We start from the raw sequence: 20,185 nt of genomic DNA, 5'->3' as shown, positions 1-20,185 counted from the left end.
TCAATAAATTCCAAAAATACCCCTGATTACCGTTCATAAGGATCACTTTTTGAAATAAATTTTTATAATATATTGATGCAATAAACAAAATCTTGAAGGCAATCAGTATCAGAGCGTTGGTCATGGATTTATCCCGGGCTGAAGATATCAATAAATGCGACATTAAATTTTGGCCATTTATTTTTTAAAATAATGCAACTTTGGATCCTTTATATTTGAGGAAATTTCAATTTAATCCATCAATTTTAATCTCTAACGTTTGTTTTAGTTATAAAGTTAGTCTTTTAAGTTTTACAAACTAAATTAATTAGTTATAAACAAAACTAACGTGTAAATCAAGTCCAAAATATAAACATTTTTCTTAGCTAATCTTAATTCAAAGTATAACCAATCTTGCACATTTATTTTACTTTTTATATTTATTAACTTAGATCTTTAGGTAAATTTATTTCTTACCCATCATAAAGTGCATTGATAATTGTGATTAAGGATAAAAAACAATATATATTTTTATAAAAATATGAACTTTATTGACATACAGATTTTTTTTTTAAAGTTGCTTATATTTTAATTCAGATGGAGTAATTCCTAATTTAATCTAGCTAGTAGCTTTTTTCCTGAACATGTTGCTTTTTTACCCCTTATCCAAGTCAGCATTATTAATTGCTTCCTGTTTGATTAATCTACTTGACTGCCATATCATCATTCCATTAGCCATGTCAGTGTAATTTGACAATGTTGATTTCTCTTATAGGATTAATGACTACTATTTAAATAAGTTTACGAAACATTAAGGATTAAAATGATAAAATTTAAATTAAAAAAACTGACCTAATAATCCACTCAAAACAAAGAGATTAAAAGTTATATTAGTTCTCGTGCATGCTCGCTATGTATCATTGTTTCTGTCATCTCGTGTACATTTCCATGTATAATATGGCATGGGTTTGGATCTTTTCCTTACTCTATCTTAACATATCTCTCCATATTCAATCATATCTATCCATTCCAATACGGCACTGGGACTTGGCCACTTGTAGTAGTTTCCATTGATCCCATGAAACGTATAGCAACTTTGTTCTTTTCATATGGCAGGAAAAGTATCGTACCTTTGACACATTGCAATTTTGAATGGTCTTTGTTCGACTTATGGCCCTCTCGAGACTTTCGTTGTCCGTATTGTCTTTCACTTCATTGCAAGTAACTAATATAATTACGTGAAAAGGTTGGCCAAGTGAACAATGGAGACAGGAACTTGTGAGGATGAAGAGGAGGAGGGGGGAGTGCGTTAGCATCTATACTTTATCAGGCAGAAGCAATCCTGACCTTTCATTTCAATCTAAAATGACCTCTGTTATTTATTTAAATTAATTTTTAAATATTTTTAATATTATATTTATTAATTAAAAAATTTAATATGAAACTTGTAATATTTAGAGTATATTTAAATGATTAATTTATAAAATTTATAAATTTTTAATATTAAATCAGGTTATCTAAATTATATCTGAATTGTGTAGAATATATTTGGATAGTTAAATTGTAAAATTATACGTTTTTTAATATTAAATTGGATTATCTAGATTAAATCTATGCTGGCCAGATTGTTAATGAACAAATTTATTAAATTTTTTTATATTTTTATAAACTTTATTTTAAAAAAATATAAAATAAAAATAAATTTTAAATTTGAATGGTTCAAATCTTGTAAGAAGTGATAAGTATTATGGTGCTTATTCCCTAATGAACACTAAAGACAACTCAAATTTAATATTAAAATTTCTTATATTAATAAATATAACATTACAAAAATTTAAAAATTAATTTGTACGAATGATAGAAATTATTTTAGGCTGAAATGGAGAGTCATGATTGATTTTGGCGACTCGAATGCGAACGCAGAGTGGAATCCCATTTGAACTGTTCAAATTTAGGTTGAATAATGTAATATTAAAATTTCAATTTATTTATTTTAAGTAAACTCAATTTGAACGTGCAATATTAATATTGATATAGGGCCCATTTAATTTGTTTCAGCTTAATTTTTTCCATAAAAAAATCACTTACTTGTTAAAAAAATTTATTTTATAAAATTTTACAATGTTCGTTTAAACTTTTAAAAATTAGATTTTTAATTATTTTGAAAAGCTATTTTGTGTAACTTCTAGAAATAATATGAAGCAGTAGATAAGAAAGAATGTCATAAGAGTACAACAATACACAAAGATTTCATGAAATTTTAAGAGAATTAAGTAATAAATTATTTTATAAAACAAAAATTAATCATATACTATAAATCAATAAATAACTGATAATTATTTTTATTATTATAACCAAACATAAAATAATGTTTGCTATCTTCTTATAAAATCTCTACAAATTAAAATTTTTTTTAAATAAAATCTCTAAATTATCTAAAAATCACTTATTTTTTAATCTTGAATAAATGGGCTCATAATTAGTATTCTTAAACATAAATTTGTTTGCATGAAATCTCTAAATTATCTAAAACAACTTATTTTTTAATTTTAAACAAATTAGTTCATAATTATTAATTAGTATTCCATTCATGGGATGTGGTTCCGATATATAAGATCTGTTTGCATGTCTCTTCTTCAATAGGTACATGCATGGGAGGGGGACAAATTGAGAATTATATTTAAGTTGGGGAGGAGGGAGTTAGTGTAAGGCACAAAGATATTGGCTTGCAATTTGTTGAAGTCTTGGTTCCTGCTCAAACATGATTGTCGGTAGGAAAAAGAAATGTCTAACAGAGTTGAGAGGGATCTTGAGCAGCTAAAATGATTGATAAAGGGTCCCTGGAGTTTTCACAATGGATGTGCCCCACACAGCAATACAAATAAGTCTGTGGTGTTGGAAGTAGCTCCAGAAATTAGGTTAAACCCCACAATTGGAAAAACTGAAGGCCATTAGGGAGCTTCTCGAAGTACTTATATGTTTTTAGCTCATTTTTCATCATGTGGTAGACGGTTCTTAAAAGCATTGTTCCTAGGGTGAAAGGCTTCCTTCTAGCCAAAGATTTGGCTATAGACAGGAGCTCGACAATTGGCCTTCCCCCAATTGGACAGAAAATATACTTACTTATCAAAACTCAAGACCCAAACTCATAACCTTGTAAAATCTTTAAAACTAAATTTAGATAGGTTAAATATTTCCCATTAGTCCAATTAGGACCAATGGGTTTAGTTCCATAACCTAAGGTTCGAAATCAACATTCCCATAAAGAAACCCAAGCTAAAACGCATGGAAGAAGAGAGGGAGATGATTACTTTGAGTGTGGAAGCTTGAATTCCTCTAGATTAACCCTAAAAGTGTGTCCTAATATAGCAAAACTTGATCTCCCATTGCCTTTCTCCTTTTTCTCTCTCTTTTTCTTCTCTTATAGTTCACGAATTGCAACTGATCACTTAAAAATTTTGACCATCCATCGCACTAAATAGGCTAGTCTAAATTGTCCCTCAAATTTGGGCCCAGGTGACCTAAATCTCCTTTGAGTTTGATTTTAAAGGCTTTATCCATATCAAGACAACCCATTAGACATAACTAATCATCAATAAACCCATTTATACTAAATTTTACCTAATTACTTTTGTTAAATTAATTTAATATAGGATTTAAAATATAGGATATTACACATAAGGAGCCCCTAATTAGCAACATTTATAAAGTTATACAACCAAAATCCTCTACGTGAGATAAATAAAGGCATTACAATTAATTGCTCTAATTGTATGTCTATGGTTTCTTTCCTTTTGCCATGACCTGACACATCACCTATAAATAGTTTAACAATGGGGAGTAAGATAAAAATTTCAATAACTAAGAAATACCCAACTTCTAACATAAATCAACAAAGCATTTAAGGTTTGTAAGTAGTAAACCACATTCAAACTCACATTATCACATATATAAGTATGCATGATCATTTACCCCTTGTATCCTCCTTATTCCTTCTAACTGAGTTCCATGGCTATAATCATAAGAAGACTAAGTTCGTGTGACCAGACTAGCCTAATGTCACGATCCTTGATATTTCATGAGGTTAAGGACATCCGAAATGCTTTAGAACCCTCCAGAAGGCTCTTGGATAACCTTAAGAGTGTTAAAGAGTGCAAGAACATTCTAGAGAAATCTACACCACTCTAGCCCTAATATTTTAATATTGCCTCTAGATATTTCCATGTAAATATCTAGGAGAGAGTTCTAGAGAATTAATTGTAACTGTAGGATCGATTTCATCTCCACCATCCATTAAGGAGGTGGGAATTTTCTAGACTCAAGGAGAGGTCTATAAATACCTCACCCCTCCTTATTTGTAAACCATCTTGAGTTCTTAAAGCAATCATACTCTCACATTCTCCAAGCTCTTTCAACTATCCTTTACCCTTAAGTTTTCCCTTTCCTCAACTTAGCCGAGCATCCTTCTTCTTATACAAATTAGGTTTACTTAGCATCTTTCAAAAAGAGTGTCTAAGTGTTGCACGGGTCGAAAGACTAGCCTCGTGATAGTTGGTAGCAGAGTAAGTTCTACCATTATGCTTGAAGGAAGATATTGCACAATGACAACCGAGGAAGGAAACGTTGTTAGCGTGGAAGTACAAGAGCAAGCTCGTGTACAAGAGGAGCAAGCTCATACTAAGTCCAAGCGAAGCAGGAGCAAGGTTCCTATAGGTGAGTCCTTTAAACCTTGTGTTGTTACCTTGGAATCTCACATGGAAAATGTGAGATATACTATGGGGGAACTCGATGATCAACTCGGTAATCTCATCCAAGAGAATGCTGAGGTCACACGTGCTGCCAAGTCAATGATTGAAGAACTTGGTTGTGATATGGGGAAGGACATTTGTTCCCTTACACATGATCTCACCAACCTTCACAAGTATGTCAAGGATGAGTTGTGAGGTCTACACTCTCAAATGGATGAGATTTGTCATAAGTGGGAATCTTATTGGCGTGTAAGTAACCCTATTAGTGGTAGTACTTTAAACACCATTTCTCAGGGTCTGAAAATGCCCAAGCCAATAATGTACAATAGGGCTCGTAGTGCTACAGTTGTGGAGAACTTCCTCTTTAGCCTAGAACAGTACTTTAAGGCCGTAGGAGTAACTAATGACTTGATCAGAATCAACAATGCTTTAACTTTCCTTCAGGATGCAGCCCAACTATGGTGGCACAAAAAGCATGTCGAGCGAGAGAAGGGGCATTTGCACTCTTAACACATGAGAGCTATTCAAGTCAGAACTTTGCAAGCACTTTGTTCCCCATAACATTGAGACAGAGGCTCTAGGTAAGCTTTGTAGGTTGAGACAAACTGGTAGTATTCTTGACTACATCAAAGAGTTTGTTACCATTTTGTTAGAGATCGACGACTTGTCTGACAAGAAGGCTCTTTTTCACTTCATAGATGAACTCAAAGACTAGGCTAGAGTAGAGCTCGATAGACATAAGCTGAAAACTTTAGATGAGGCAATTGCGGCTGCTGGGTGCCTAATTGACTACTCTACCAAGTCTAAGAAGTCTAATCCTGGTAAGAATGGGGGAGACAAAGGAGGATAAAAGAAGAATTCTAACCATAAGGATGGTGGTAAATCCTCTGATGGAAGTTCTAAACAGGATAAGCCGTCCTTAACCAAGCGGGATGCCTCAAAGCCACCGAAACCATGCTTCATATGCGATGGTCCACACTGGACTTGTGACTGCCCCAACCATAAGGCTATAAATGCCTTGGTTGCTGAAATGAAGGAAAGGCGGGACAAGGACCCACAGGTTGACCTTGGTTCCCTTCAACACTTAAATGCACTGACTAGACTCTTTTCTCTATCTAAGAAGGAAGAGAAGGGTATATTTTATGCTGATCTTGCCATCAAAGGCAAGACTACCTTTGCTATACTCGACACAGGCTGATCTCACAACTTCATAAAGGTCGAGGAAATGAAAAGATTAGGCATCCAACTCAATAAGGTAGAAGGTACCATTAAGGCGATAAACTCCCTAACTAAACGAGTCCTTGGGATCACTAAAGATGTGAAGATTAGGGATTGGCAAGGTATGCTAGACTTTACTATTGTCCCTATAGATGATTTTAAAGTTGTGTTGGGACTTGCTTTCTTTTACAAAGTACATGCCTTTCCTATTCCTGAAGCTAAGTCTATGGTGATCATCAACTCTAACATGATTCGAGTGATCCCTTTGAAGCGCTTGGAGAAATCTAAACTTATGATTTCTGCCTTGTAATTTAAGAGGGGTCTCAAGAATTTAAAAGGCTATGTTGCCACCGTACGTTCATTGGCTAAGGAAGAGGATGGCACAACCAATCCACAAGAAGCCTTGCCACCCTATATCCAAGAGGTGCTATGGGAGTACAAGCATGTCATGCTGGATGAGTTGCTTAAGAAACTACCTCCCAGAAGAGAGGTAGACCATTAAATCAAGTTGGAGCTTGGTGCCAAACCACTTGCCTTGGCACCTTACTATATGTCACCTCCAGAACTTGCTGAGTTAAAGAGACAACTACAAGATCTCCTTGATTCAAGATATATCCAACCATCCAAGGCCCCATATAGTGCCCTAGTCCTCTTCCAAAAGAAGGATGGATCGCTACGGATGTGTATCCACTACAGGGCCTTGAATAAGATTACAATTAAGAACAAGTACCCGATACCTTTGATCGCTGACCTGTTTGATCAGCTTGGAAAGGCCAGGTACTTCTCTAAGCTTGATCTTCGATCAGGGTACTATCAAGTACGCATCGCCATAGGTGACGAGTTGAAGACAACTTATGTGATAAGATATGGGGCATTCGAATTCTTTGTCATGCCCTTTGGACTAACGAATGCCCCAGCAACATTTTGCATGCTCATGAACAAGTTGTTCCACTCTTACTTGGACCAGTTCATGGTGGTATACTTGGATAACATCGTGGTGTATAGCAAAACCCTTGAGGAACATGCTCAACACTTGAAGAAAGTTTTCTAGATACTCTCTGATCACGAATTCTACATTAAGTTGGAAAAATGTTCTTTTGCCAAACAAAAGGTGGACTTCCTGAGGTATAAGATCAAGGATGGGAAGCTCATGATGGACCTAATTAAGGTTTGAGCCATTTAAGAATGGCAACCTCCTACCAAGGTCCCGAAGCTATAATCATTTCTTAGTCTAGTGTATTGCTATCGTCAGTTCATTAAGGGATATTCAACAATTGCTGCTCTATTAATAGATTTACTCAAGAAGAATAGATCCTGGCAATGGTCACAAGATTGCCAGGATGCTTTCAAAAAACTAAAGCAGATGGTCATGCAAGAGCCTGTTATGTCCTTGCCTGACTACTCCAAGTCATTTAAGGTATACACTGATGCCTCAGACTTTGCAATAGGGGGTGTGTTAATGCAAGAAAGACACCCTATTATGTATGAGAGCCGTAAGTTGAATGACATAGAGAGATGCTACATGGTGCAAGAAAAAGAAATGGTTTCTATCATCCACTGTTTATAGAGCTAGCATTACTACTTACTTAGAAGTAAATTCACTATAATGACAGACAATGTTGCCATGAGCTACTTCTAGACACAGAAGAAGCTTAACCTGAAGCAAGCTCATTGGCAGGATTTTCTTATTGAGTTTGACTAACGGTTAGAGTACAAGCCAGGTAGAGCAAACGTGGTAGCTAATGCATTGAGCAAAAAAGTTGAGTTAGCTACTCTCACAACAAGCATGCCCTAGAATGACTTCCTTGAATGAATTAAAGAAGATATGTCTTAAGACTCTATTGCAAGCGACTTAGTAAAGCTTGCTACAGATGGCAAGACTCGAAGATTCTGGGTGAACGATGGAATACTCTACACCATTGGGAACTGAGTCTATGTGCTAAAATAGGGTAGCCTTCGAAGGGATGTCCTGAAAGAATGCCATGATTCCATGTGGGCCAGACATCCAAGTATGACACGAACTCTTGCTCTCGTACAAAATCATTTCTACTAGCCACATATGCAAGATGATGTTGAAGCATATGTGAGGACCTGCTTAGTATGCTAGCAAGATAAAGTTGAACAACAACATCCTGCTAGTCTACTCGAACCTCTGCCAGTGGCTGAAAGACCATGGGAGAGTGCCTCAATGGACTTTATAGTTGCTCTTCCTAAGTCTAAAGGATGTGGGAGTATTATGGTGGTGGTTGATAGATTCAACAAATATGCCACCTTTATATCAACCTCCGCAGATTGCAAAGTTGATGACGCGACATGCTTGTTTTTCAAGCATGTCGTAAAGTTATGGGGGATTCCTCAAAGCATCATCAATGATCGAGATCTCTAATTCACTGAAAAATTCTAGAGAGAACTTTTCAAGCTCTTGGAGATAGACTTAAACTTCTCAATAAACTTTTATCCTCAGAGCGATCGACAAATAGAGCAGATAAATGCTTTGTTAGAGCTTTATCTTCAACATTACGTGAAGGCTCATCAACGAGATTGGGCTAAGTTGCTTGATGTGACCCAATTCTCTTACAACTTGTAGCGAAGCAAGTCGACAAGTAAGAGCCCTTTTGAGATAGTTACCAGGCAACAACCTCTAACCCCTAACGCACTTGCCATACCATATAAGGGAGATAATCCAGCTGCCTATAAGTTTACTAAGGAATGGCAAGAAGAAGTAGATATTACTCGTGCATGCCTAGATAAAGCCTCCCATAAAATGAAGAAGTGGGTAGACAAGAAGCGGCGCCCCATTGAGTTCCAAGTTGGTGACTTAGTTATGGTAAAGTTATTGCCGAATCAATTCAAGTCACTATACAAAGTCCACAAAGGCTTAGTTAGGAGATATGAAGGCCCTTTCCCTATCATCAAATGTGTGAGAAAGGTTGCGTATCAGGTACAACTTCCTCCCAAGCTTAAGATTTATCCTATCATCCTTGTTAGTCTCTTGAAGAAATACTGTAGAGATGAAGAAGATCTATCTCAAAGTATCACTAAGAGAGCACCAATAGTAGTCGTTACTGAATACGACAAGGAGATAGAAGAGATCCTTGCTGATAGGGTGATCAAAAAGAGAGGAGTTCCCAACTACACCAAGTACTTAATCAAGTAGAAAGGTCGACCAGACTCTGAAGCTAGTTGGGAATGTGAAGACCTCCTGTGGTAGTTCATTGACCAAATCCAACACTACAAGGAGGAAGGTGCGACGAGGGCATCGCAAAATTAAGTAGGGAAGAACGTCACAATCCATGATATTTTATGAGGTTAAGGATGTTTGAAATGCTCCAAAACCCTCCAGAAGGCTCCTAGATAACTTTAAGAGTGCAAGAACATTCTAGAGAAATCTACACCACTCTAGCCTTAATATTTTAATATTGCCTCAAGATATTTTCATGTAAATATCTAGATATTTGTTGTAAATATCTAAGAGAGAGTTCTAGAGAATCAATTGTAACTATAGGATCGATTTTATCTTCACCGTCCATTAAGGAGGTAGGAATTTTCTAGTCCCGAAGGGAGGTCGATAAATACCTCACCCTTCCTCATTTGTAAACCATCTTGGATTTTCAAAGTAATACTATTCTCACATTCTCTAAACTTTCTCAACTATCTTTTGCCGTCAATTTTTCCCTTTCCTTAACTTAGCTGAGCATTCTCCTTCTCATCCAAATTAGGCTTACACTTTTAAGAAGAGTGTTTAAGTACCGCACGGGTCAAAAGACTAGCCTCGTGACACTAAGCTCTCTAATATTTGAGAGGTGACCTGCCCAAATGTAACATTTACCCCGAGTTTTATCCAAAAATTACACAATTCAAATAAACTAAGTGTGGTTAAGGAGTTGATCCTAAAACCAACTTAGAAAACAAATCATTTAAATCATTAAACAAATACACCATCACAAAATAAAAATTTAAAACCTTTAGAAAAATTTATAGGTTCTACCTATAGCACATAGAAGCAAGTTAGACGAAAGCGGGATAAAAAGATACGGTCATGATAGCATTAAATTGCTGCCATGACAACCCTCCCGGGCTAACTTTCGAGAGGCGCCGTTCTTCCATTTGACCTCCGATCGAAGTGATTTTAAAGCTCACATGTCATTTTTAATGATTACTAGTAATACACCAAATTTTAAAATGATCTAACAGTTGGATTAGAATTTAGACACTCTACAAGATAGATAAAGTTGCTGTCATGACAGCACTTCTGGACCAAATTTTAGAGTGCACAATTTCATCATCTAACCTCCGATCAGAGAAACTCCAAAGCTCACATGTCAATTTTAAAGAGTACTATTAGCATACCAAATTTTAAAAAGATCTAACAGACGGACTGAAATTCTTGCGTGTTACAAATTCAGCCACTTTGCTGTCATGACAGCACCTCTGGACTAACTTTCGAAGTGTACCGTTTCTCTGTATGATGTTCAATTGAGGTGATTCCAAAGCTCACATGAAGATTATAAAAATTTTACTTGTGATCCAAATTTTAAAAAAATCTAACAGTCTGATTGAAATTTAAACACTCAAATGCAAAAGTGTAGCTTTTGGTAAAAACCGTCTTCAAATTTGTTCAAATCTCATCATAAGGGTCACAAACTTGTGGGAACACTTTGGACACATCAAATAGGACTAGGGGTATCTGATAGAACATTTAAATGATAGAAAAATCCCTTATATTAAAATTTGACTACCCGGGTGCCATTTTCCAAAATAGATCCTAAGCTCCCAAAATTTACGAATCACACAAGAGTGGCTAAATATTTTGGAATATTAGACAGAAATTTTCAAAACCCACCAATTAATAACATAGTCAAAACAAAAAACAACCCACTAAAAACTTATAAGATGAATAGCAATCTTTTATTGAAAACATAGCAATAAGTTCATCTTCCTTGAATTTTAGTGAGTGTGACAGTGTTATTGGAGTAAACATGATCACTTTGTTGAGAAGATTCTAAATTCACAGTGCATTGCCTCTTTGTGAAAGCAGGTTGTGTTGGTGAAGGAAGATTCACAATCTCACTATTAAGCATTGAATACACAATGGCCATACTTGGTCTATCTTTTGCAAGTTCTTGTACGCATAGAAGTCCAATATGTATGCATCTCAAGATCTGCATATGAAAGCTTGGATCATATATTTTCGAGTCTATCAGAGATTTAATATTGTCTTCCTTCCATAGTTTCCATGCCTACAAATATCAAACCAATGGTATAATCATTAAATATATACACCACCATAAGACTCTTGAAAATCAAAATTGTATGTGAATGAGTCTTACAAATCCCAATAGGGTTAAGGACATCTCCTGATGATAGAAGCTAGTATTTTTCTTCCCACTAACAATTTCTAACAACAACACTCCAAAACTGAAGACATCTGATTTCTCTGAAAATAATCCTTGCATTGCATACTCAGGAGATATGTAGCCACTATATTTCCAAACACATTATTTGCATATTAATTTCACTATATCGTTGAATAATGAAATAAAATATCATCATAGAAAATGTGACATTGTGAAACTTACTATGTCCCAACAACCCTTCTAGTGTTTCCTTGATCATTCTCATTGCCTTTAAAAATCTTTACCAAGCCAAAGTCTGATATTTTTGGATTTAGTTCTTCATCCAATAAGATGTTACTTGCCTTAAGATCTCTATGTATTATTTTTAATCTTGAATCTCTATGGAGATAAAGTAATCCTCGAGTAATTCCTTCAATTATGCTGTAACGTTTTCTCCAATCTAAGACTACTACTTTCCTTGAATCTAAAGAGGAAGAAAGGAAGAAAATTTCATGAGGTGACCAAAACCAAAATCATATTTACTTATATCTAAAAACCTCCAAAGTGAAACATCCCATTTGATGAGAAAATAACAAGAACTAACCAAAGAGCATTGCATCCAAGCTTTTGTTAGGCATGTACTCATAGACCAACATCTTTTCATCTTGCTCAATACAACAACCAATAAGTCTTACAAGATTGCAATGTTGAAGCTTAGATATCACCTTTACTTCATTCATAAATTCTTCAAGGCCTTGCCTAGAGCCTCTTGAAAGCCTTTTAATAGCTATGGCCTGTGAATCTTGCAATTCTCCCTACAAGAAAATGGATAAAAATTAAAGAATCTGTTATTAATTGTAGATGTACATCTACATACACCCACAATATATATATATATTCCTTTTGAACTATAATATATGACATTGATAACTAACTCATGATTCTAAAATAATGTTCAGTGAAACCTTAATTTCTTAAAAAAAAAAACCCTTACATCTTTTCAATTACCATCATTAAATATCCTATATAAGGACCTTGATAATAACAATTAAAATTTCAATGCCTACTTTTTTCAAAAAGAGTAATAAATAAAGTAAGGGTATAGTAGTAAAAATAATTATGAAGTTACCCAATTCTTTATATTTTGAATCAAGTAAGGCTTCTAAAAAATAAATTATATCATGTTCCGGAGAGAATATATATATATATATATATGTGAATATATTTAATTTGACTCAGTTTTACCTTGTATACGAGACCAAAACCTCCCTGACCAATCATGTTACATCCGTGAAAGTTGTTTGTCGCAATTGCAAGCTTTTCAAATTCAAACAGTGGAAGCTCCTCTAGTTTTTCTTGTCCCGAGTCTCTTATCATAATGCTTTTACTCAGACCATTTTGATTCGTTTTGCCTGTATTAAACAACATGTCAATCCGAATTAACTCCACTCATCATTAATCGTAGATCCCTTTGAATAACTTAGAAACTAATATTATAATTTAGTGCAACAGTGTTTAAATTAAAGTGGCCAGAATATATAGTGCATGTACCTTTTGATCTGGCAACAATTTTCCATAGAAAATGAGAACATGCCGCAAAAACAGTGACTCCGATTGTTAAAGAAATAGCAATCACTATCACTTTCCACTTGTCCCTTCTTTTATCTCCTATTTTATCTGCAACATTTTGTGCATTAATATGAATAAAACAAGTTTATCGGATTGATATGAGCTTGGAAAGTGGAAAAATAAACTGAAGGAATTACAAGATGTACCGAGTTCTGAATTTGCTAGACGAATGTAAAGATCAACACCTTTAGGAGCGAATGTTCGAATATCAATTAATTTACCATTCCATAACATGCATGCTATGGCTAAATCATATGCATAAGCCAAACAAGAGCAATTTTGTAAACATTTCCTTCTGCAATTTTCTTCATCAGGAACCTGCAATTGCTCTACAAAATCTGGTGGTTTCACGCTCTCTAGTTTCTTGAACCCATCTTCACTTCCACTTTTAATCCTCTTGTCACACTGCAATGGTTCTTTTCTTGTACAACCATTTTTCCAGTTTTGCTTATTCCATTCATCTGGATTCTTGGGCTCAAACCCATATAAACAGCTACAAATTGGAGTACTTTCAGGATTACAGTATCCAAACTCTCCACATTGACCATACACATCGCATTCATTGTGTTGAATCCTCCATCTTCTAACTTCTTTCTCGTTGATCCATCCCGTTATAACCCATTCTCCTATTGAGCTCAACTTAAAGACTCCGAAATGAGAAGTTCTTGCCAGATCAAAAGAAATGCAATATGTACCATTGTCTTCGTTTAGACTGAATCCGTCAAGATTTGAAGAAGCATATGCTTTAGACCTATCGTATGTAGCATTCACTCCTAGAAATTCCCCGCCATTCCATGGACCAGAACGCCAATATGGTTTAGACCCATTGTAGATTACAGCTTCAGGAGCATCCAAATGTTCAAGACTTGCAGAGAAGCTACCTATGGATGGATCAGAAGGGGATTTCCAAGAAGTAAGAAGCGTTGGTTTTTCGCCTGTTCCTGGGTTTGTACCAAGTTTCATCTTTGGAATAAATGAATCAGAAGGATGCTGAAAACTCTCCCATAGTGTTTTTCCTGTGGTGTTATCATTCAGAACAAGGTTCCCAGTGTCTAGAAGTTGAGCCATTGATGAATCGGGAGGAATGTTTGACACATTAGATGACCAAAGTGTGAGATTTTGATCATTCAACACCACCAGGTTGCCATCCTCTGAAATTGTGAAAACCCCAGAAGAATCTCTCACAGGGTTGTTTCTGTTAGCCACATCCAAAAAACACACGAGGGCATATCAATAATTTGGGGAATCATAGAAATTGGGCGGTAAAGTTCCATTACACAGGAACTTACACAAAATTACATATATTAATACATAGTACTCCCTCGTATTTTTAATTGAATTATACACTCAAGGGATTATTACTTCCAGTTTTATTTATAAAGTAGTGAGAGAATAAATTTTTGTCCTATTAATAAGTCATTTCATTAAATTTTTATCATAATTTTTTCCTTTTTCCATCCCTTAAATGTTAGTGAGAGAAAGTACCCTCTACTTTTAAATATAAGAAAAACTACCATGTGTTATTTTATTTTTATTAATAAGAAAACTACAGATTTTAAGAAGCGTATATTACATTTTACCCAAATTTTTCCTTATCAAGTCAATGTTTATGTTCACTAGACAAATTTGTTTAATCAATTACAGGAAAAATTAGTCCAAAATTTTTAATTTCAGATATAATTATAATACTTAACAATTTTTTTTTTCAATTGCATGAATTGCTTATTTTCTCTTACATTTGAAAATGTAGGGATGTTATTAAAAGGAGGTATATTTTATAGACGTAAAGTTAAAAATTTATTAAATTTTTAAATAGAATTAATGAATTTTAAAGTCTTTAAAATTACACATTTTTCAAAAAATCACAACACTCAATCTAAGTAATTATATGCAATTTAAAAGAAAAAGCATTTTGGAAAATTATATTGAAGGATGACATCCTAACAAAATTAAAACTCGATTTGTAAATTTGATTTATAAACTCTAATTATTAATACTAATTAAAGATAATATGTTCATAATATGTAATCATAGAAATATTTCATATGCGAACAGTGAGTGTGTGTATATTATCGTTGTTGTATTGAAGAAACAAATATGAACTAATAAATGTCATAATGTATATATTTTACTTTTAATGAAAATTTGTTAGTAGAATTTAGAGATAATTAAAGTGTTAATTATTAGAATAAAAATATCTCAATCAACGTAAAAGTTGCTTATATTTGCCTTGATTTAACTCATTATGGGAACATGGTCTGGCCCATAAGAAAATGTTAGGAAGAATACAAATAAAAGTTGTCATGTGAAAGAAGTTGTGCAGTGAAAGAAAAGACCAAACTTTCATTGTTGTTTTATTTCATTTGAAGTCAAGTTTGATAGGCTACAAAGAATGTCCCCAAAAGAACGTTAGTGAGGAGACCACAAAGTCACAAATAAATATATCAAAATTAAAGTCTTTAGATAAATATATAGGAGACATATTGGCGTGCTTGATGGTATTCAAATTTGTCTTTTATTTTGTAGTCACAATCCATTTGACAAGAAACATTGCCTTATGAATGATACAAGAATCAATGCAACTTCATTTACTTATGTGTTAAATTTTATATTGGCAATAGTTGATGACTATTTGAAATCCTTAAAATTATACCAGCAAAACCTGAATGAAATTATCGAGATTATCTATGTTTTCTTGAATATAAAATATAAAATAACAATATAAAAACTAGTGAACCATATGCTATAATTCCTTATTATTGGATTTGATTTTGAAAATTGTATTGTTGAATTTAGGTAGACTTAAGTCATGATGTGAACATGATCTGGCTCAGAAGAAAAAGTATTAACCACGCAAATCAATATGAAAGACTGAATGTTGTCCCTTAAAAGAAGTTGATAAAAAGAATGGGAAATAAAATTACGTGTCGTATATATATTTTCTTCTATCATCAACCACATTTTGATTGTCATTGCATTGTTTTGATTTGTGGTTGGTCAAAAGAAATTTGTGCTTCTTTAAAATTGAACAAGTTTGATATATTTATAAGTTGTTTCATATGAAATTGAACGAGAAGTACGCAATATATACTTAAAAATAAAGGTATATATCATAGCAAATGATCCACGAATTATAAAAAAGGATAAAGAAATTTATAATTTTAGGGTCTTTTCTGTGATTCTTTTGGTTATTTTTTTTATAATTTTTGAATTTATTTTTTATAATTTTCTAATTAACTAATGGTCAAAGTTAATGGTAGGGGAAAGCTTGGTATGATTTTACATGTTTAGGTGTTAAAATGCATAAAAAATGAGTTTTGGATCTCATATACTCTTGAGCTTATGTTTTAAGGGCCAAATTACCATTTTACCCTAAATTATATTATAGAGAGAGATTATACAAAAAGAAATTAGAGGTAATTAATATATATTGATTTTTTAATAAAAATTTATGTGAGTTAAATCCTAGGAGCTCACCAAGATTAAGGCGTGTCTCTAAACTCAAAGAGCGCTTTGAGCGATATTTACAGATTGCCCATGAATAAGGTCCTCATATTAATGGCAAGATTTGAACCCATGACCTTGTGAGTCATGGGCTAATTTTACCAACTGAACCAACCATTGTTAATTGGTTCATATATATTGATTTTAATTGGAAGGAAATCTTAAAAAGTAGTTACAATTCTTTACCATTATAGTGATACAAATTACTTTTAATTATTTTTCTCAGTCATATGAAGTAGTTAAATGCATCATATTTTGGTAATTACTATTTGTTTGTTAGAAAAACTAACACTAATATAGATAATAACAAATAGTGATTAAAATATAGATAATAAGTCATGTGACTAAAGACTCCTTTGATATGATTATATTAGCATAATTATTTAAGTTAATGCAAAACATGATTTGATGTAATGAATGTTTTATCAGCACATGTCAGTTAGTGACTTTTTAGTGGCACTAAAAAAGTTGCCACCAAAAAATGGACTTTTGACAATGACATTTAAAAGTCACCTTTGATAAACACTTGGATCAACCAAGGTATACACATGTCCATGTTGGACTTATATGCTGATCCTAATCCTTCATGGAAGAAAAGGTATTCTTGCTACTATAACACTTGCCCTGAGTGTTAATAAAAACACACCACAACCAAATAATCTAAGTATGGTTAAGAAGTTGATCTCAAAACTAACTTAAAAAATAAACCATTTAAATTGCCAAAAAATCTATATAATAGAAAAATAAACATTTACAACCTCTTAAAAAAGTTTGAAAGATTACTATATAGTGCATGGAAGCAAATTGGATAAACAAGGGTAATTAGTTGCTGTTATGATAGCATTAATTTTGTTGTCATGCCAGCCCTCTTGGGCAAACTTTTGGGAGGTTTTGATTCACCATCTGGCCTTCAATTAAAGTAATTTCAAAGCTCACATGTCACTTTTAATGAATATTAGTAGTCTTTCAAATTTTACAAAGATCCAATGGACGGATTAAAATTTGAACACATTACAAGTTTGGTATTTTTGCTGTCATGATAGTACATTTAAACTAACTTTTGAAGTGCATCATTTCATCATCCGACCTTTAATCAGAGTGATTTTAGAGCCACACATCACATTCAAAGTGTACTACAAGTGTATCAAATTTCAAAAATATCCAATTGTCGGATCAAAATTTGTGGGCATCCCAACCTCAGCAATTGTTGCTGTCATGATAGCATTATATTGCTGTAATGACAGCATCTCTGAGCCAACTTCTAGAGCATGTCATTTCTCTGTTCGATGTCCAATCAAGGTGATTTCAAAGCCTATACAAAGATTATACAATTTTTTACTTGTGACCCAAATTTCAGGAAGATCTAATAGTCGGATTGAAATTTGAACACTAGGATGCAAAAGTGCAGCTTTTTGGTAAAAAACTATTTTCAAAATTGTTCAAATCTCATCTGAAGGGTTACAAACTGGTGTGAACAATTTGGACACATCAAATAGGACTAAAAGTACTTGATAGAACATTTAAATGATTGAAAAACCCTTTATATTAAAATTTGACCACTCGGGTGCCATTTTTCAAAATGGACTTGAAGCCCTCAAAATTTACAAATCATACAACAGTGGCTAAGAACCAATTCAAATACCATATACTCAAATAAATACACGTGCTGAACATTTTCACTTGGCTCAGAGAATCTCACAGGGCCCATACACCCACTCTCTCTATCCAAAGTGTATGTTTGCCCATAGCACATAATTCGCAATGCAACCACTTTGCATTTGCTTATAGACTCACATATATTCACATGTATACCTATATATATATATATATATATATTTTCTTGTAGTGAAAAATTAGTCTACCAAATGAATCCATTAAAATCACACACCATAACTAAGTTTCTTAGCCACAAGTCTACAAGCAAACAAAAATTCATACACAAGCACATAATCTTCACATATTCACATACATATATAGTCACATCCTACTGGCACCCTAACCTAAATATATTACACTGTACTTGCTTAAAAGCATGGAATTGCATTTCTTTACAAATCACAGGTAAACCCTTAGCTTTGCTCCTATCCCTGTTCACCACTGGATGCTTCGCCTAGACTTGTAAATATTATAATAAAAAGGGGTGAGATAACCACAGTTTTAGAAGCAAGAAATCTACATTTATTATTACAAAGTAAGCCATAGTTGAATAAATGAATAATAAATTAAACATAACATATAATTTAGTCATTAAAATGCATGATTGCATGATATAGGTTGGTATGACCTTTCCTGATCGACAGAATGCCCCTTGGTACTCTTTAGCTTGCAAGTCAACCTTATATCTACTTGTACCCTTATAGACATAAAACATAATCTAAGGTATGATTGAATTCACCTAACTATCTATGCTCATTCGACATGAATTCTGAGCAATTAAAACTAACTTTCTCTCAGAGTTAGCTTGATTTACTCTCTATGTGAGGGCTAACTTAACCTAAGCACTCAATCTCACACTTCATATGTCGGATTCCCTCCTCACTAAGAGGTGTCAAACACTCAATCCACTAACCACTTTAGTGCATTAAGCTCACAATACAAAAGCCAATACTGAGTACTAGCAGTATGCCATAGAATATCATAATTTCACACCTTCCCGTTGGTGAACTCCCACCGAGATCATGCCTTTTACTCTTGTTTACCTTTCCCAAGTATTGACCACTTCAGCACGCTAAGGTAGAATAACATATATCACTTCTCTCTTAAGCGGTTCCTTAGCCTATTTAAGGTACCTAACCCAGTTACATTTCTTTAAGTGTAACTTTCAATCTCTATAATTACCTAATGAATTAAATGCAAACTAACTTAAGAGTGTGATAGTTGGATGTTCTATTAAAATAGGAACCTAGGGTATTGTTAATGGAAGAATCTTAGTCTCTAATTGATTATGGTAGATCACTCAACCTTTCTTCCTTGGCTGAAAAAAGTGTTTACTTAAGACAACTATCTTAAGTAACCTAGCTTAACTAATTCAATTCCCTAAGTGCTATTACAAGCCCCTTAGGTTATCTCACTAGCTTAGCTTTGAAATTAACCAAGTGTCTAATTATATTTCACTCCCCAACAGCCTTGGTTCATAGGTAACTCAAGCACAAAAACTATGCAACTCAAGTATTTAATCAAACATTTACCAAACATAACAAATGCTAGGTTAATGCAAGACTAAGAACCACTTGAAAAATCACATTATCATGAAATTCATTCAAGTGGCTAAAATTCTAGAATTCTAAGGGAATAGAAACTAAATCAACAATCATGTTTCAATATAACCAATTATCACAAACTATGAAACTAAAGTTACATTGAACTACAATCAACCTTGGACACAGTATTCAAATGAAATTGAAACAAGAGGATGAAATAATTGAGCTTAGCTAAGTAAAGACTTCAAAACTCTTCTTCCATCAACTTTCCCCTAGGATTCCATGGAGAATTTAATTAGAAAATATCAAGAACATATTACTCCTCTAAGAACTCCAAGAGGCCATGAGGTTGAAGGTGTCTATTAATGGATTGATCTTTAAATCTCCTTGCAATTGGTTGGGTTGTGGTTGGCCAAGGGAGAGAAGAAGAATGGTGGAAGAATTTTTGAAGTTTAATGGATGGATAAAGAGTTATGGATGCTGGAAAAATGGAGAAAGTAGAGAGAAGGTGGAGAAAATGAAGAACAAGATGAACTAGAGAGAGAATAGAAGAGATGAGTGAAGTGGCTTA

The 20,185-nt window shown here is 33.7% G+C and overlaps 1 protein-coding gene across 1 annotated transcript; it reads right to left on the bottom strand.

Moving 5' to 3' along the window:
• Positions 1-10,876: 10,876 nt before the first annotated feature.
• LOC129286388 (G-type lectin S-receptor-like serine/threonine-protein kinase At1g11300) lies at positions 10,877-14,122 on the bottom strand (the record flags this gene model as incomplete). The annotated part of the gene is made up of 7 exons (XM_054922352.1): positions 10,877-11,185; positions 11,276-11,426; positions 11,525-11,765; positions 11,886-12,096; positions 12,527-12,693; positions 12,833-12,958; positions 13,057-14,122. Coding segments are annotated over 7 exons (2,271 nt in total), but the record flags the coding sequence as incomplete, so codon positions are not given.
• Between the last annotated feature and the right edge of the window lie 6,063 nt (positions 14,123-20,185).

This window comes from Prosopis cineraria, unplaced genomic scaffold, assembly GCF_029017545.1.
Source record: "Prosopis cineraria cultivar Desert tree isolate PC_DT_omini unplaced genomic scaffold, ASM2901754v1 PC11, whole genome shotgun sequence".
Taxonomy (NCBI): domain Eukaryota; kingdom Viridiplantae; phylum Streptophyta; class Magnoliopsida; order Fabales; family Fabaceae; genus Prosopis; species Prosopis cineraria.
Note: the sequence above shows the minus strand (reverse complement) of the source record. Positions and strands in the feature narration are given on the sequence as shown.